The following is a 13,859-nucleotide window of genomic DNA, read 5'->3' as shown; positions in this document are numbered from 1 at the left end:
TTGAAACTGTATTTCGTGCGCCACCACGTGCAGTGAAGGAGAGCTTAATGTAAATAAGAATATTACGAGCATTTATAAAGGTAGAGATAATTATAAAACACAGGGTGTTTTCATAGGGTAACTTTTCAATGAAACATAGCGTAATAGAGTTAATCCTCCATATAGCCCTAAGGTTATAATTATTCTATTTTCGTGAACGAATTGGCGGCAATCGTAAATCTTTCGCCCTTTTTATCCTTCCATAGACGATTAATCAACAGAAGTTTATCTCTATTCACCTTTAAATGGCAAGGAAAGTCACTGTAAGTAAATTCAATTGAGTTTTTTGAAGTTGTGAGAGTTTGTTTGGCTGTTTGTGGCTCGGCGCCGTAACGGCGCGTAATCCTGTTTGTCTCTCTTTGTATAATTTTAAGTAAAAAATGAGTCAATTTCAGTCGAGTTTACCTCTCTGATGGCTGCTGTATTTGAGAGGATTTTTGTGGAATACACATTACACGAATTTCTTCGCTATCTGCTACTCAATTTACGGTAGAAAAGTCTGATTTCGAGTGATTCGCAACGACTGACGGAAATTGTTTTTGTAGAACAACTTCAAATTTTGCACGAAATTTCACGCTGGGAAAACACTTTTGGAGAACTTAACTATAGTGAACTAAATGCAACTAACATAAAGAAGTTCGAAATAAATCTGTTATTTAATACATCTTTCTTTGTCTAGTATCTGAGTTACTCGCTCGTTAGATTTTTTACGAATGGTTTGAAGACGGCGCGTAAGGCAATTCAATGACAAAGTTGCGTAAACAAACCCACACTTGTAAGCCAATTTACCGCAAGAAAAAAAAAAAGATAAACATGTTATTGTCCTGCTTAGGGTCGGTCCGTATAGTGAAAAACTGTGACCTCGGGCAGCATTTTCGAGACATCAGTCACAGTTTTTCACTATACCGACCTCCCAGCCGGCCAATAACATATATATATATATGTATTTAAGTTTCCAACAATGACATATTACTTTTAGGTTTTGACTTTTCGAAGTCATGCTCATACATGATAGAGTCAAAATTGTCAATGGAGAGTTCAATTGAGAGAACGGGATGACCTGCTACATTTATCTGAATTGACATTGCCTTGTATTACGTCATTTGTGGTTATACCCTCATCAATCATAGTTTTCAACCAATGAGCGGGCGAGAATCCTCTCGGTTATCCTAAGAATGAATATAGCTCAGTGATTTAAAATTACCTGGTTCAGATTCAAAAGTTGCAAGGGCGTCATTGTTGCAACCAAGATACACTTCCACGACTTCAACGTCACTGAACTTCTCCAAGTAGAAACGTAATAGGTCTGCGGTGGTCGTTTCGCTGATTCCTTGTATGTGAACTTTAACTGGGTCAAGTGGTAATTTCTTCTCGGGAAGCTGGCGCACAACTGTTATAGCTTTTCCGTCAATTGCATGTGGCTTCTTAAGCAGTCGTTCTAAATCTGTTTAGGCAAACCAGGATTATAATAATTAAAACAAATAAAAACAGCTTCAGGCTTATAAATCCAGTTGCTCGCCTGCTCACTATTTTCGGATGTTTGCCAACATTTAATTTGGCCTTTTTTTTCTTTGGCCAACGCGCGCTGACAAGGAGAATTCTGATTAGCGGTTAGCGGTCTGATTAGCCCTTAGCCGTCCGATTTTTGCAATACAGGCCATTAACATGGTCTGCTCACGAATTAATTTCATCAAATTGCGCTTTCAATTTAATTTCATTGCACGATATCAACAGTTTTTTGTTAAGCAGGAATATTGTTACCTTCATGTTTGGAAGACAATTTCAGTTAAATCTTCACAAAGGCTAGTTAAATAACATACACAGTCGAACCTCCCGTGAGCGACCACCCAAAACGTCAAGCCTAGGTGGTCGCTTACAGGAGGTGGTCGCTTACGAGAGCTTAGACCATGTTAGGTTAAAATTTGGCCTCAATAGAATATGGTAACTGCAGAGACTTGCTCCATGCGCCAATGCCAATGCAATGTTTTACTCATGTGAAAAGTCAATTTCGAGAAAAGAATCAGCTTCTTCCCATTGAGAAATTTCCATCTCTTGTATTACCCAGGAATGCGATAATATTATATGACAACTCCTTATTATCCAATTTCGTCTCTATTATCCGTCAAGTGGTCGCTTTCGAGAGGTTAAAAACCAAGAAAATATAAAACTTTTAGCTCTAAAAGTGGTCGCGGTCGTTTACGAGAGGTGGCCGCTTACAACAGGTTCTAAATATAGAGATTTGACTGGAAAACGTTTGGTATTTTAGAAAGCTGGTCGCTGGGGAGAGGTGGTCGCAACCGGAGGTTTGACTGCATACTGTAATCCATGCCAGTCCGTGAACTCTCCCCTCCCCGAACCCAACATAAAGGTTGAACCCAGGCAAGAGAAGAAAGAGACTCTCTCTTCTCGCGCTTGGTTTAACCCCTCTATGGCGCACGGGTAAGGGAGGATTCAGGGACTGGACTACTTATACTGATGACGAACGTATACATTGTACGTTTAACAAGGCGGCCAAGCGAGCGCCTTGCTAGCCTTTGCAAGGATAGGCGGCAAATTGCGATGATATGGTAAAATTCTTAATGGCTCTGAGGCTTGGGGGATTAATTCATGCTACATTTTGCGGTAGCTGGAAGCAAAATTTTCTAAAGAAATACATGAAGGAAAAAAAAAAATAAAACCTGATAGATAGAAAGTCTCGAGCATATAGAACAATGTAATATATGGTTTCTAGGACAATCACACAATTTTAAACGACAAATTTTCAAAACGTTCCTCGAGTGGTTTTTTTTAATTTTTTAACTTAAAGTGTTACCTCAGTGTTGCATTGCGCATCCCTACTGCGCACGATTTTCGCGTCATTAGCGCACGCACATGAGCGCCTGCACGTCACACAACGTAAGAGTTTTCCCTCCAGCTATGCTCAATAGCGAAATACATGCTCGTTTTCTTTCAAACAAGAATGGTGACCCATATTTTTTATTACATCAATTTGGTGTAAAAATTACTCTCTTTTAGTTAATAAATTAAGGAAAAAATGTTCGGAAGGCTAACAGCTAAAAGAGTGCACAAAACCGTCACTTAAGGATGCAAATTATGACCTCGAAAACGATTGGAGGAACGTTTTAAGTCAGTGTCATTTAGAATTGTCTGATTTTTCGATAAATTATACATTAAATTATTCCAAATGCCCGAGAAATTCTGCCTATGAAGATTCTCTTCGAGTATTGCTTTAATAACCATTGCTTCCAGCTACCGCAAAATTTGACGTGAACTGATGAAATAACGCGGTAAGATTGGCCAATCGTATCTCTTTAAAGAGCATGGTGACCTATCCTTTTTATTGTATTTTTCGAAACAGCGCTTGGAAGGGAACATTCAAGGAAAGTTGAAAAAAACTTGTTAGGCAACTTTTATTTCTGAGGAATCACCTTAAAGAGGATGATTTGTACACCAAAATTGTGTACTAAAACTATACGTCTCCATGCTCGTTTAAGTAAAAACAAGCATTTATTTCGCTGTCGAGCTTAGTTTGATGGAAATCTCTTGATGTTGTGTATGTGCACGCGCTCGTTAGCGCGCGCTAATGACGCGAAAATCGTGCGCAGTAGGGATGCTCAATGCAATTCTGAGGAATCACCTCAAGGTTTAGGTGAAAATGATTAATTTCTTTTGTTTTATCCCCCATAAGCCTCGGAGCTTAGTTAGAGTTTTAATATATCGGCATTGGCTCATCATTCGCAAATGCAACTGATCAGATGTTTAACAAATAAAGAAGCCTCGACTGTGCTCTGTTCTGTTGTAAAGCACGCAGGAAGCGGTAGAGCATGAAAGAAGAGTAGGGGAAAACACGAGACGTAGTCAATCGATCAACCCATATAGTCCATCAGCTGAGGGGGTTGTATGGCTCACTTAATGGGAACAAACGAAACTTGTATATTCTTAATCTTTGACTATTGAGCATCATGAAAATGTGTGATTACAAGGATAGAACGGTAGCTTTCACTTTGTAAATCAAATTTTAAATTTCCCCCAACACCCTCTCTTTGGTCTCCATCTTGGAATTTAAAAAAAAAAAACATTAACAATGTTATTTTCTTTTGTTTCTCTTCTTAGAGGCACACACTATTTTGCCTGGATGTATATTTGGAATAATTAGTATGTTAGATTTATTTCAGTATTGTCTGTGGTTGTTCAAGCTATGATGACGTCATAAATTACATTACAATGGCCGCCATTTTGTTTTCAACCATATGAAATAACTAAATTACCATTAAGGTGCTCCACATCACAATACTAGAAAACACCTTTTTCTACGTTTAGTTAAGCACACTACGCCATGAATCATACCATAACTCAGCGTAGATACATGTAACTATGTCCACACTTCAGTCTAGAGCTCGTTTGAGTACAGAAACGTCAGGATCGTATAACATCCTTTTCACCGCTGTCACTTGTATTTGGGAGCTACAACTTCTCAAACTCATGAACAATCCACTAAGTTTAAACATGGTAAATCATGACCGTGACGGCGTTTGGATATCTGATTTTTGTAGGAAAATAATTCTACGATTTTATTTTTCTGTTTCTCCTCAGTTTTAGTTCCGATCAAGAAAATATATCAAACACTCAAGACTCTGTTTGAGGACCTTCCTAAACACCTCAAAAATTGTCAAAAATACTCCCCTTCTAGCGTCGTATTTCAACTGTCTTCTCTGCAGTCTTGTAATGCGACGTCATAGAGATGACTCGCATGGCCGAAAAGCCTCTGGCTGGACTTCCCCACCTCTGGAGCAATGGACCTTATGGCGCAGCGCATCCATACTCTGGCACTCCTTCCCGTACAAATATCGCACGAGTGCCTCCTCTAGTATCTCTTTAGATACTGTTCACTCCTTCCCAATTCTCGCCATAGCTCAGACTTACCTTTCACTGTATTGGAGAATTAGAAGCTGAACTGAGTATCGCAGCCTGTGATCGTGTGTACGCCAATTAGGATTTCACGAGACAGTGCTTGTCTCTAGTATTGATCTTCGGTTTTCACGTACATAATCCGGTCACTGAGCCTGCCTCTGAATGCTTCTTTCTTCCACTGTGACACTAGGGAATTGGCACTGTGAGGCCTGTTTGCGGTGACACTGAAAAGCTTGTTCCCTGACTTCGCAGTATAGGCAGGAAGTATGTTCTTGTACTGTTCACCGTCAGAGGTAGACACTCTTTAAAATCTTTCGACATTCTTGATTAATACCTCGCGATACATGTCGAACACTACGTCCACGTGCCTGTTGCCGGCACTCATTAACAACTCAAACACTCTCTTAGCGACCACATGAGACATACCTCCAGAGGCTGGGATATTCAACTTCTGCAAGACCACCATTCCAGGTATACTGAAAATACTAGTTGTGTTCTCTTGGCATTTCTCGGTGACTGTGATGCGTCACTATAGCTGCTGGGAGAGTTTGGCTTTACGTAGTTGTTTTTCGCGGGAGTCCATAAGGATCGGCAAGAGACCAAGGAAGTGAACGAAGAGGATAGGCGATAACTTTTCTGTCAATCTGACGACAAGTGCCATCCGGGCAAATACATCACGATTCATACGAGGAGGAAGTACTCTGACATCCTTCTATTTACGGACTTTACGCTCAGCCTACAGATCCTTAAAAGACTTAAGCTTGGCTTTCTTCAATGGATCTAAGTAATCTGAAGTGGGATTAGATGAGCAATGGTCATTACAAAGTCATTCACTCCCTTTTTTACCTTGCTCTTGGCCTGCAGTAAGTCATCACTTGCTTCCCCCAGGCTGTTATCGCTTTGATATCCGTGGATGCGTGCTGGAGCCAACTCCTTATGAATATAGGTCTTTGATGAAGTAATAGCCAAATGCTCGTGAAGAAGCTTTCTGTGCAAACCATGCCTTGTGCCATTGCGCAGCCATCTCTGGGTCGCAGCAAAATAGAGGTAAACTTTCGTCCTTCTGTCTTGCAGTCACTGCCAATGGTATACTCAATGGTCTTGTCAGCTTGTCTCGTCCAAAAGGATTAAAGAAATATCTATGAAATATCTATGAAGCAATATCTCTACACTAGACTAATTTAGAACCCGAACAACGACATACAATGCATTTGTCAACCCTTGATGATCATGGTGCAGAGGAAACCCTTTCGTACTTTCGTTTGTGAGACCACATGGTTGGGAACTGGGGCTGGATGTAGGAAACAGGCAAATGTTTTTGAGGGTTTTGTCTCAACAAACTTGCAATTTATACATATATTTTATCTACTTGCCCTCTCTTTCTGAAATAATTTTGAGAACGGTACCCCCCACAATGTTTTGCAATGATCATAACGCGAAATGATCATATCGTGACCAGTAATCAAGTGTTGTGACGTAACTTATGACGTCATGCACTTATAATTCAAGCACTAGAGCAAATGGGCATTATTTTTCTAGTTCCCATACGTTTAAAATTTGCATTTGAAACGCGATTCGTTCACATTAAAGGAATACAAACCGCTTTGGAGCCTTCCCCAAAAATCCAAGATGGCGGCAAGAGAAGGGTATGTAGGGCAAAATTGAAAATTCTATTTACAAAGTGAAAGCTACCGTTCTGTCCTTGCTATCATACATTTTTATGATGCTTAATAGTCAAAGATTAAGATAAGACATGTTTTGGCTATTCCTCTCAAGTGAGCCATAAACCCAAATTTTCGGCTCTCAGCTGATGGACTAATAGCCCTTATCGTGGTTTTGGAAGCCATCTTGATGGGAAGGCAACACGCGTCAGAAATTACGGTCTTTATATGAGAATCCAACAATCATGGCAAATAAATTTCTTCAGAGTCGAGTTCGGAACAATTTATGAATGGCAAAGTTAAGATACTAGACAGAGGATTGCATTGACCAAATTTCAGGGATGTACCTGAGCTAGAAAGCGTCCACCGCGGAGTCACCTTCACAGTTACAGTACATTCCCCAAATTTGCAACCCTTTAGGGATCGCCAAAATTTTCGCCGTGAATGTGAAGCCGCTTCGCTTCCTGGACATGAAATATACCGCTGTTTGATTGACGAAAGTCTATTGCAAAGAGTGTTTTGATTTCGAAAGTCGCTTAGCGGTGAAACATAACACACTTCGTACGTACACGGAAAGCCAAAAAGCGCTAACACACATACCTACCACCGCAAGAAAAGTTATTTTGACTTCTCCGTCGCCAATGTAATGGACGTTGGAAACTTTACCTCCACCAGATCTCCTTGAATTCTCAAAGTAGTTTTCTACGGCGTACTGGCTAGTAGACGGTAAGATGCCGCTGACAATTATGGTGATATCATTTTCATCAGTACAGCCTTCTTCCCCTACTGTGTTTACGTCAAAGCCATCAGAATTTTCATCTTTGAATTTTTCAAACAGCGATGCTCGCGGACTTGCACCACTGAATGCGTAAGGGGACTGTTCCATCATTCTTATGGCGACTGAAATAATCAAAATCAAATCGGCCATGACACAATGAAACCTCTTAATCGTCCTAAGTATAAGTTATACGCGGCTATCCTAGCAACATATATTAACTTGCCCAGACTACGATTGAGAACTTTATATTGGGTGATGGGAGCAAATAGTAGGAGCACTCTTTGAAATAGGCGGAGGGGGGGGGGGGGGATTGGGATAGGGAATCTTATCACGGAAGAACCCCCAAAACAAGGTTTCATGGTTAGAAATTTCTCTAAATCGATGAGAATAAACAAGACATGTTTTTTGAAGTGTATAGGAGGTTCTGTCCCAAGCAGACAAAAGCAGTTCTGTGTTTTCACCGTCAGTTGACTGCAAGCTTTTCGCGTGTACGTCTTACTGTTTATTATCATAAGTGTCTTCAGGTTGTTACTTTATTGAACCACTCCACTGGGGCTTATCAGGGTCAATAAAATTGAACTTATAATAATATGAAGAATTTGTTTATGCTTACAACAAGAACAATATATTATTTGTACCTCATTAAAAAAAGTATTTACATATAAAAAGCGTGCGTATATCGAGTTTTATAATATAGATCGGACCCTGCGTGCGCTCTGATTGGTTAAAACCCTATGTTTTATCAGAGTATAAAACATAGAAAAAGCGTGTTTTACTGTTTTTCACCACATTACCTCTGTATCATAAAGCAAATGAAGAAGCCTAAGCTGTGTCGAGAAATGTAGAAAACACGAGCCTGCGGCTCGTGTTTTCTACATATTTCCCTGTGTTCTCAAATGCCCGTCGTGTTTTATCACAGTGTAATACACGGCTTAGGCTTCTTTATTTGTTAATGATATAATAACCCAATTTATTCTCGCATTTTGATTGATTCACGCCTATGATTTATTAGAGGACAGACGCTTGATTGGCGTCATCATTTTAGAGCTTTTCCCTCTGTGTTAACTTTATAATGACGGCCTCATCAACTATCGCCTCATAGAAATCGAGAGCGAATAATCTAATTGTTTTGGTAGAATTCTAACTTAAATTATCGCAACTGATGTTTTCCAAATATTTTTCGACGCACTATTGAACTTTACGCTTTAACAAAATCGCACGTATTGAATTGTCCTTGGTAAATTTGCAGTTGCTTACGCGCGCGCACCGATTTTTCAATAATTTCAAGTTTTTAAAGTCAAGAATCCGTTTATTTCCTTCGTTTAATCTTCTCAGGAATTTAATTATCCATTTACATCTAAACTTTCTTCCAGAACTTCGGAAAAACGATAAAAACGTCGCATTTCGTGGACGACTGATAGCTACTGCATTCTAATACCTGATAGTATACGAGTAGCTCAGCCAATCAGATTGCAGCATTTGCATTAGTATACTCGTAGAATTCTGCTAATAAACAATTAGATTATAAGCTCGAGATTTCTATCGCGTGATAGTTGACGAGGGCGCAGCCAGGGTCAACTATCATGCATAGAAAATCGAGAGCGAACGATCTAATTGTTTTAGTATAAATCCACTAGTCGTTCAAAACTTTATCTGAATCCTCTTCACAGAAACTTCGAAAACGCCAACAAGCGGCTGTCATTTTGTTACATACATAGCAAGGGCACACTGCCACGCTACACACTATCTATCACAGAATAGATAGTGAGTAGCGTAGCCAATCAGGGAACGGCATTCGTGATAGAACGCTAGTAGATTTATACTAATACTGAACAGAAGCACGGCAACATGGAATCTATTTGTTAAATGGATGAACGCGGGTGGGTTGGAGAACACGAGAGAAGCGTAAGAGTTGCTCGAGGCGCACTCTAGCTTCTTGAATGCTCTCCAAACTTCCCGAGTGCATCCATAACTCGATATACCGTATGAACAGCTTAAAGCATGAACCAGTGAAACTTGAAGCTGCACAGGAGTTTTATTTGCGCGCGGCCGTGCGTATATAGAGAATTTTTAGAATGATGGCTCAATAGCCGAATTAGGTAGGACCAGCGCGCGCGCTAAGTTATTATAAATCAAAAAAATAATAATAAAAAGAAACACCGACACGCTCAAGTTTAGATGATTCTGCTATCTTTTGTGCGAATTTGTGCAGTACATAGGGAGAGAGCCTCACACAATTTAAGCGACTTGAGAGCTCAACAGTATGTCGCTATGTGTACTTCCATAACAATTTTGCCATTGTCGAGGAAAAGGTTGTTGTTATTCATCGTGGTGGATGCAATAATAAAGTGTATTATCGTTTGTCTCACTGTGTAGTCACTTGAGATGTAGATCGCGACGTTTCGACTGCTTACTGCTAGTCTTCTTCAGGCGATAAGGTCGACTGATTGCACGGTATCATTTATATCACAAAGGTCGGCTGTGATTGGTGCATTTCGATCCTCCTATTGTTCCATTGTTCCGGCGAGTAGCTGTTCCCTCAGTGGTCCGCTGTTGTACCGTTCTCCTGTTGTTGTGTTTCTTGATCGTGGGTATCCATGCTTCAGGAATTTCAATTCCACTATCCCTGTTGATGTTGTTAGGGTGAAGTCTTATGTGAGTAGCTTCCTTGACCCTACGTGTGTACCAGTGAGGATCTCGATCAATAAACTTGACCTCATTCCAGATAGGATAGTGGCCGGTCTCGTGGGTGTGTTCAGAAACGGCGGAGGTCTGGGTACGGGCGAGTGGTATATCCCTGTCGTGTTCTTTGATCCTCTCCTGCATAGATCTCCCTGTCTCCCCGATGTAGACTTTGCCGCACTCACAGGGAATCCTGTAGACAACACCATCTTGTTTAGCCGGGTTGCCGGTGTCCTTTGGTCGCACTAAGTGTGACCGAAGTGTCGTGTCGGACTTAAAGACGGTGCGAATGCCTTGTTGTTCTAGGCAGCGGCGGAGAGACTCTGAAACTCCTTGGACATAAGGTAAAACGGCGGTGGATTTAAATTCCGCGACAGGCTCTCTTCTTGGGGTTGTTCGTGCCTTTGTGATCTTCTGTACAAAAGAGGAGGGATATCCGTTAGAAACAAGTACAGATGACAGATGTTTCTTCTCTCCAGCGATTACTGATGGTTTGGTGACGAGACGTTTAGCCCGGTCGTACAGACACTTCACAATACCGCGCTTTACTGACTGAGGGTGGTGTGAATCATACGCTAGGTACTGATCAGTATGTGTTGGTTTCCTGTAGACACTGGTGGTAAGGCGGCCATCAGGTTCTCTGTAAACTGACGTGTCGAGAAAGGCGATCTTGTTGTTGTTCTCGATCTCCATGGTGAAACGGATTGATGGTTGTTGACTGTTCAGGTGTTGCAGGAAGACGTCAACTCTATCCCGATCCAGGATGGTGAAAGTATCATCTACGTAGCGTTTCCAGATCTTAGGCTTGCAAGGTGCGGACTCGTGAGACAAACGATAATACACTTTATTATTGCATCCACCACGATGAATAACAACAACCTTTTCCTCGACATTGACCAGAAATATGGGCGCACAGCCCTAAGGTTGATTCGTCGACATGAGCGTTGCTCACGCAAGCTCGCACGCTATACCAACCATCTCACCTTTCTTACAAGGTGTATTAAGAACCACATTGTTCCAAGAGATCTGCAAGTTCGGCCGCCAGTTCCCACCAGAGGCGCACGCAGAGTCGCTGAACTAGCATCCATGAGATTCCTGAGGGAAAGAATCAGACTGACGCAGAGAGCCAAGGCAGATACGAAGAAAGAAGCCGAATCAACAGCACAGAGCATAACATCTGCTCTTTCTGCGGATGACGCTGCAGAGGTACTCGACAAGGTTAAATCCACTACCCAGTGAGTCCTTAATACCACCAAAGACCGTCAACAGCGCAAGTTTGAGAAACTTTTGCGAGAGAAACAGTCTTCTGTTTCTCCTACAACTTTTGTTGACAAAACAAAATGGGTTATCAACTTGTCATCCAGGACCCTTAACGAAGCTGAAGTGTCTTTACTGAAGAAAGGTCTAAATTTCGCCGTGACTCCTACGAGCGTCCCAGCCACCGAGATCATCGCCAAGATTGAGTCAGCAGTCAGGCCACTAGATGCGGAGTGAGCAGACACAGTCAGGAGATCCGTCAACACCATCCTTCAACAGGCACAACCACCCACGCCCAACATCACGAAGGAACAGCAGGAGGCTCTTAAAAGCTTAAAAGAGGACAACTCCATCATGGTCCTTCCGGCCGACAAAGGACGCGCCAGCGTAATCCTGGACGCTGACACATACCACGCAAAAATGTCAGCGCTAATTGATTCCGGACCGTACCAGCTGCTCAACAAAGATCCGACAGACCGCTTGACCCGGAAGCTATCTGAGAAGCTGCTAACTGTGAAACGGAGTGGACACATATCAGAGGCGGTTTATAATAAGATCAGACCCCGACACAAACAACCACCTAGGATCTATGGTTTGCCGAAGATCCACAAGGCCGACACACCGCTTAGGCCAATTGTGTCGTGTGTCAACACCTTTGCATACGACCTGTCTGCTTTCTTGGCCAACGTATTATCTCCTCTTGCAGGTAACTCGAACTTCACAGTGAAGAACTCAACTGACTTCGCCTCCACCATCGCCAGTGAAGAGATCCAGGACCACGAGATCATGGTGTCTTTCGACGTAGAGTCACTGTTTACCAACGTACCGATCGAGGGCGCCGTACAAGCCGCGCTACAAAAAATGGAGAACGACGCAGGCCTGGCTGACCGCACGACACTTACACCAGTTCAAATCGCGGACCTCTTGAATTTCGTATTAAGATCTACGTACTTCCAGTACAACGGATCGATTTACGAACAACGAGACGGCACAGCCATGGGGAGCCCTGTATCCGCGGTTATTGCTAATCTCTACATGGAGATATTTGAAGAACAAGCAATAGAGTCCGCACCTTGTAAGCCTAAGATCTGGAAACGCTACGTAGATGATACTTTCACCATCCTGGATCGGGATAGAGTTGACGTCTTCCTGCAACACCTGAACAGTCAACAACCATCAATCCGTTTCACCATGGAGATCGAGAACAACAACAAGATCGCCTTTCTCGACACGTCAGTTTACAGAGAACCTGATGGCCGCCTTACCACCAGTGTCTACAGGAAACCAACACATACTGATCAGTACCTAGCGTATGATTCACACCACCCTCAGTCAGTAAAGCGCGGTATTGTGAAGTGTCTGTACGACCGGGCTAAACGTCTCGTCACCAAACCATCAGTAATCGCTGGAGAGAAGAAACATCTGTCATCTGTACTTGTTTCTAACGGATATCCCTCCTCTTTTGTACAGAAGATCACAAAGGCACGAACAACCCCAAGAAGAGAGCCTGTCGCGGAATTTAAATCCACCGCCGTTTTACCTTATGTCCAAGGAGTTTCAGAGTCTCTCCGCCGCTGCCTAGAACAACAAGGCATTCGCACCGTCTTTAAGTCCGACACGACACTTCGGTCACACTTAGTGCGACCAAAGGACACCGGCAACCCGGCTAAACAAGATGGTGTTGTCTACAGGATTCCCTGTGAGTGCGGCAAAGTCTACATCGGGGAGACAGGGAGATCTATGCAGGAGAGGATCAAAGAACACGACAGGGATATACCACTCGCCCGTACCCAGACCTCCGCCGTTTCTGAACACACCCACGCGACCGGCCACTATCCTATCTGGAATGAGGTCAAGTTTATTGATCGAGATCCTCACTGGTACACACGTAGGGTCAAGGAAGCTACTCACATAAGACTTCACCCTAACAACATCAACAGGGATAGTGGAATTGAAATTCCTGAAGCATGGATACCCACGATCAAGAAACACAACAACAGGAGAACGGTACAACAGCGGACCACTGAGGGAACAGCTACTCGCCGGAACAATGGAACAATAGGAGGATCGAAATGCACCAATCACAGCCGACCTTTGTGATATAAATGATACCGTGCAATCAGTCGACCTTATCGCCTGAAGAAGACTAGCAGTAAGCAGTCGAAACGTCGCGATCTACATCTCAAGTGACTACATCGTGAGACAAACGATAATACACTTTATTAATTTTGCCATTATTGATCAGGCCTTCTCGCGGTTTGCTTTCAAGATCAAAGAAGCGCTTCACATACTTTACGCCAGTAGGCTGGTTGTCCAGCGGCACTCCGCTGTAGTCGGTCGGTCAGCGGCGTTCATTGTTGTATAAAAGCCCGCGCGATCAGCCTTCATTCGTCCGCCATCTTGGTTGTATCTAGTTCTCGTTACGGGGAGATTTCGCTTGCATTAAAGATAAAGCTTACAGTTCGTCGGGGCCTAGTGTGTGTCCATTTAGACTACTGGCGTGGTGGCAGCGATAAAGATTCGAACCGTCA

General features: G+C 42.5%; 1 protein-coding gene and 1 pseudogene across 2 annotated transcripts in view; one reads left to right on the top strand and one right to left on the bottom strand.

Moving 5' to 3' along the window:
* The window catches only part of LOC110068320 (E3 ubiquitin-protein ligase TRIM71-like), a 120,439-nt gene that overhangs the window by 98,652 nt on the left and 7,928 nt on the right, over positions 1–13,859 (bottom strand). For both annotated transcript variants that reach the window (XM_089298820.1, XM_089298819.1), the window contains exons 2-3: positions 7,212–7,511; positions 1,244–1,483 (exon numbers count right to left, since the gene is read on the bottom strand). In XM_089298820.1, coding sequence (XP_089154946.1) covers positions 1,244–1,483; positions 7,212–7,511 — 540 coding nt within the window. The remainder of the gene's footprint in view (positions 1–1,243; positions 1,484–7,211; positions 7,512–13,859) is intronic.
* LOC149106870 (uncharacterized) lies at positions 10,936–13,791 on the top strand (annotated as a pseudogene).

Source organism: Orbicella faveolata, unplaced genomic scaffold (assembly GCF_042242905.1).
Source record: "Orbicella faveolata isolate gen_17 unplaced genomic scaffold, um_ofav_v1 contig_3, whole genome shotgun sequence".
Lineage (NCBI taxonomy): Eukaryota > Metazoa > Cnidaria > Anthozoa > Scleractinia > Merulinidae > Orbicella > Orbicella faveolata.
Note: the sequence above shows the minus strand (reverse complement) of the source record. Positions and strands in the feature narration are given on the sequence as shown.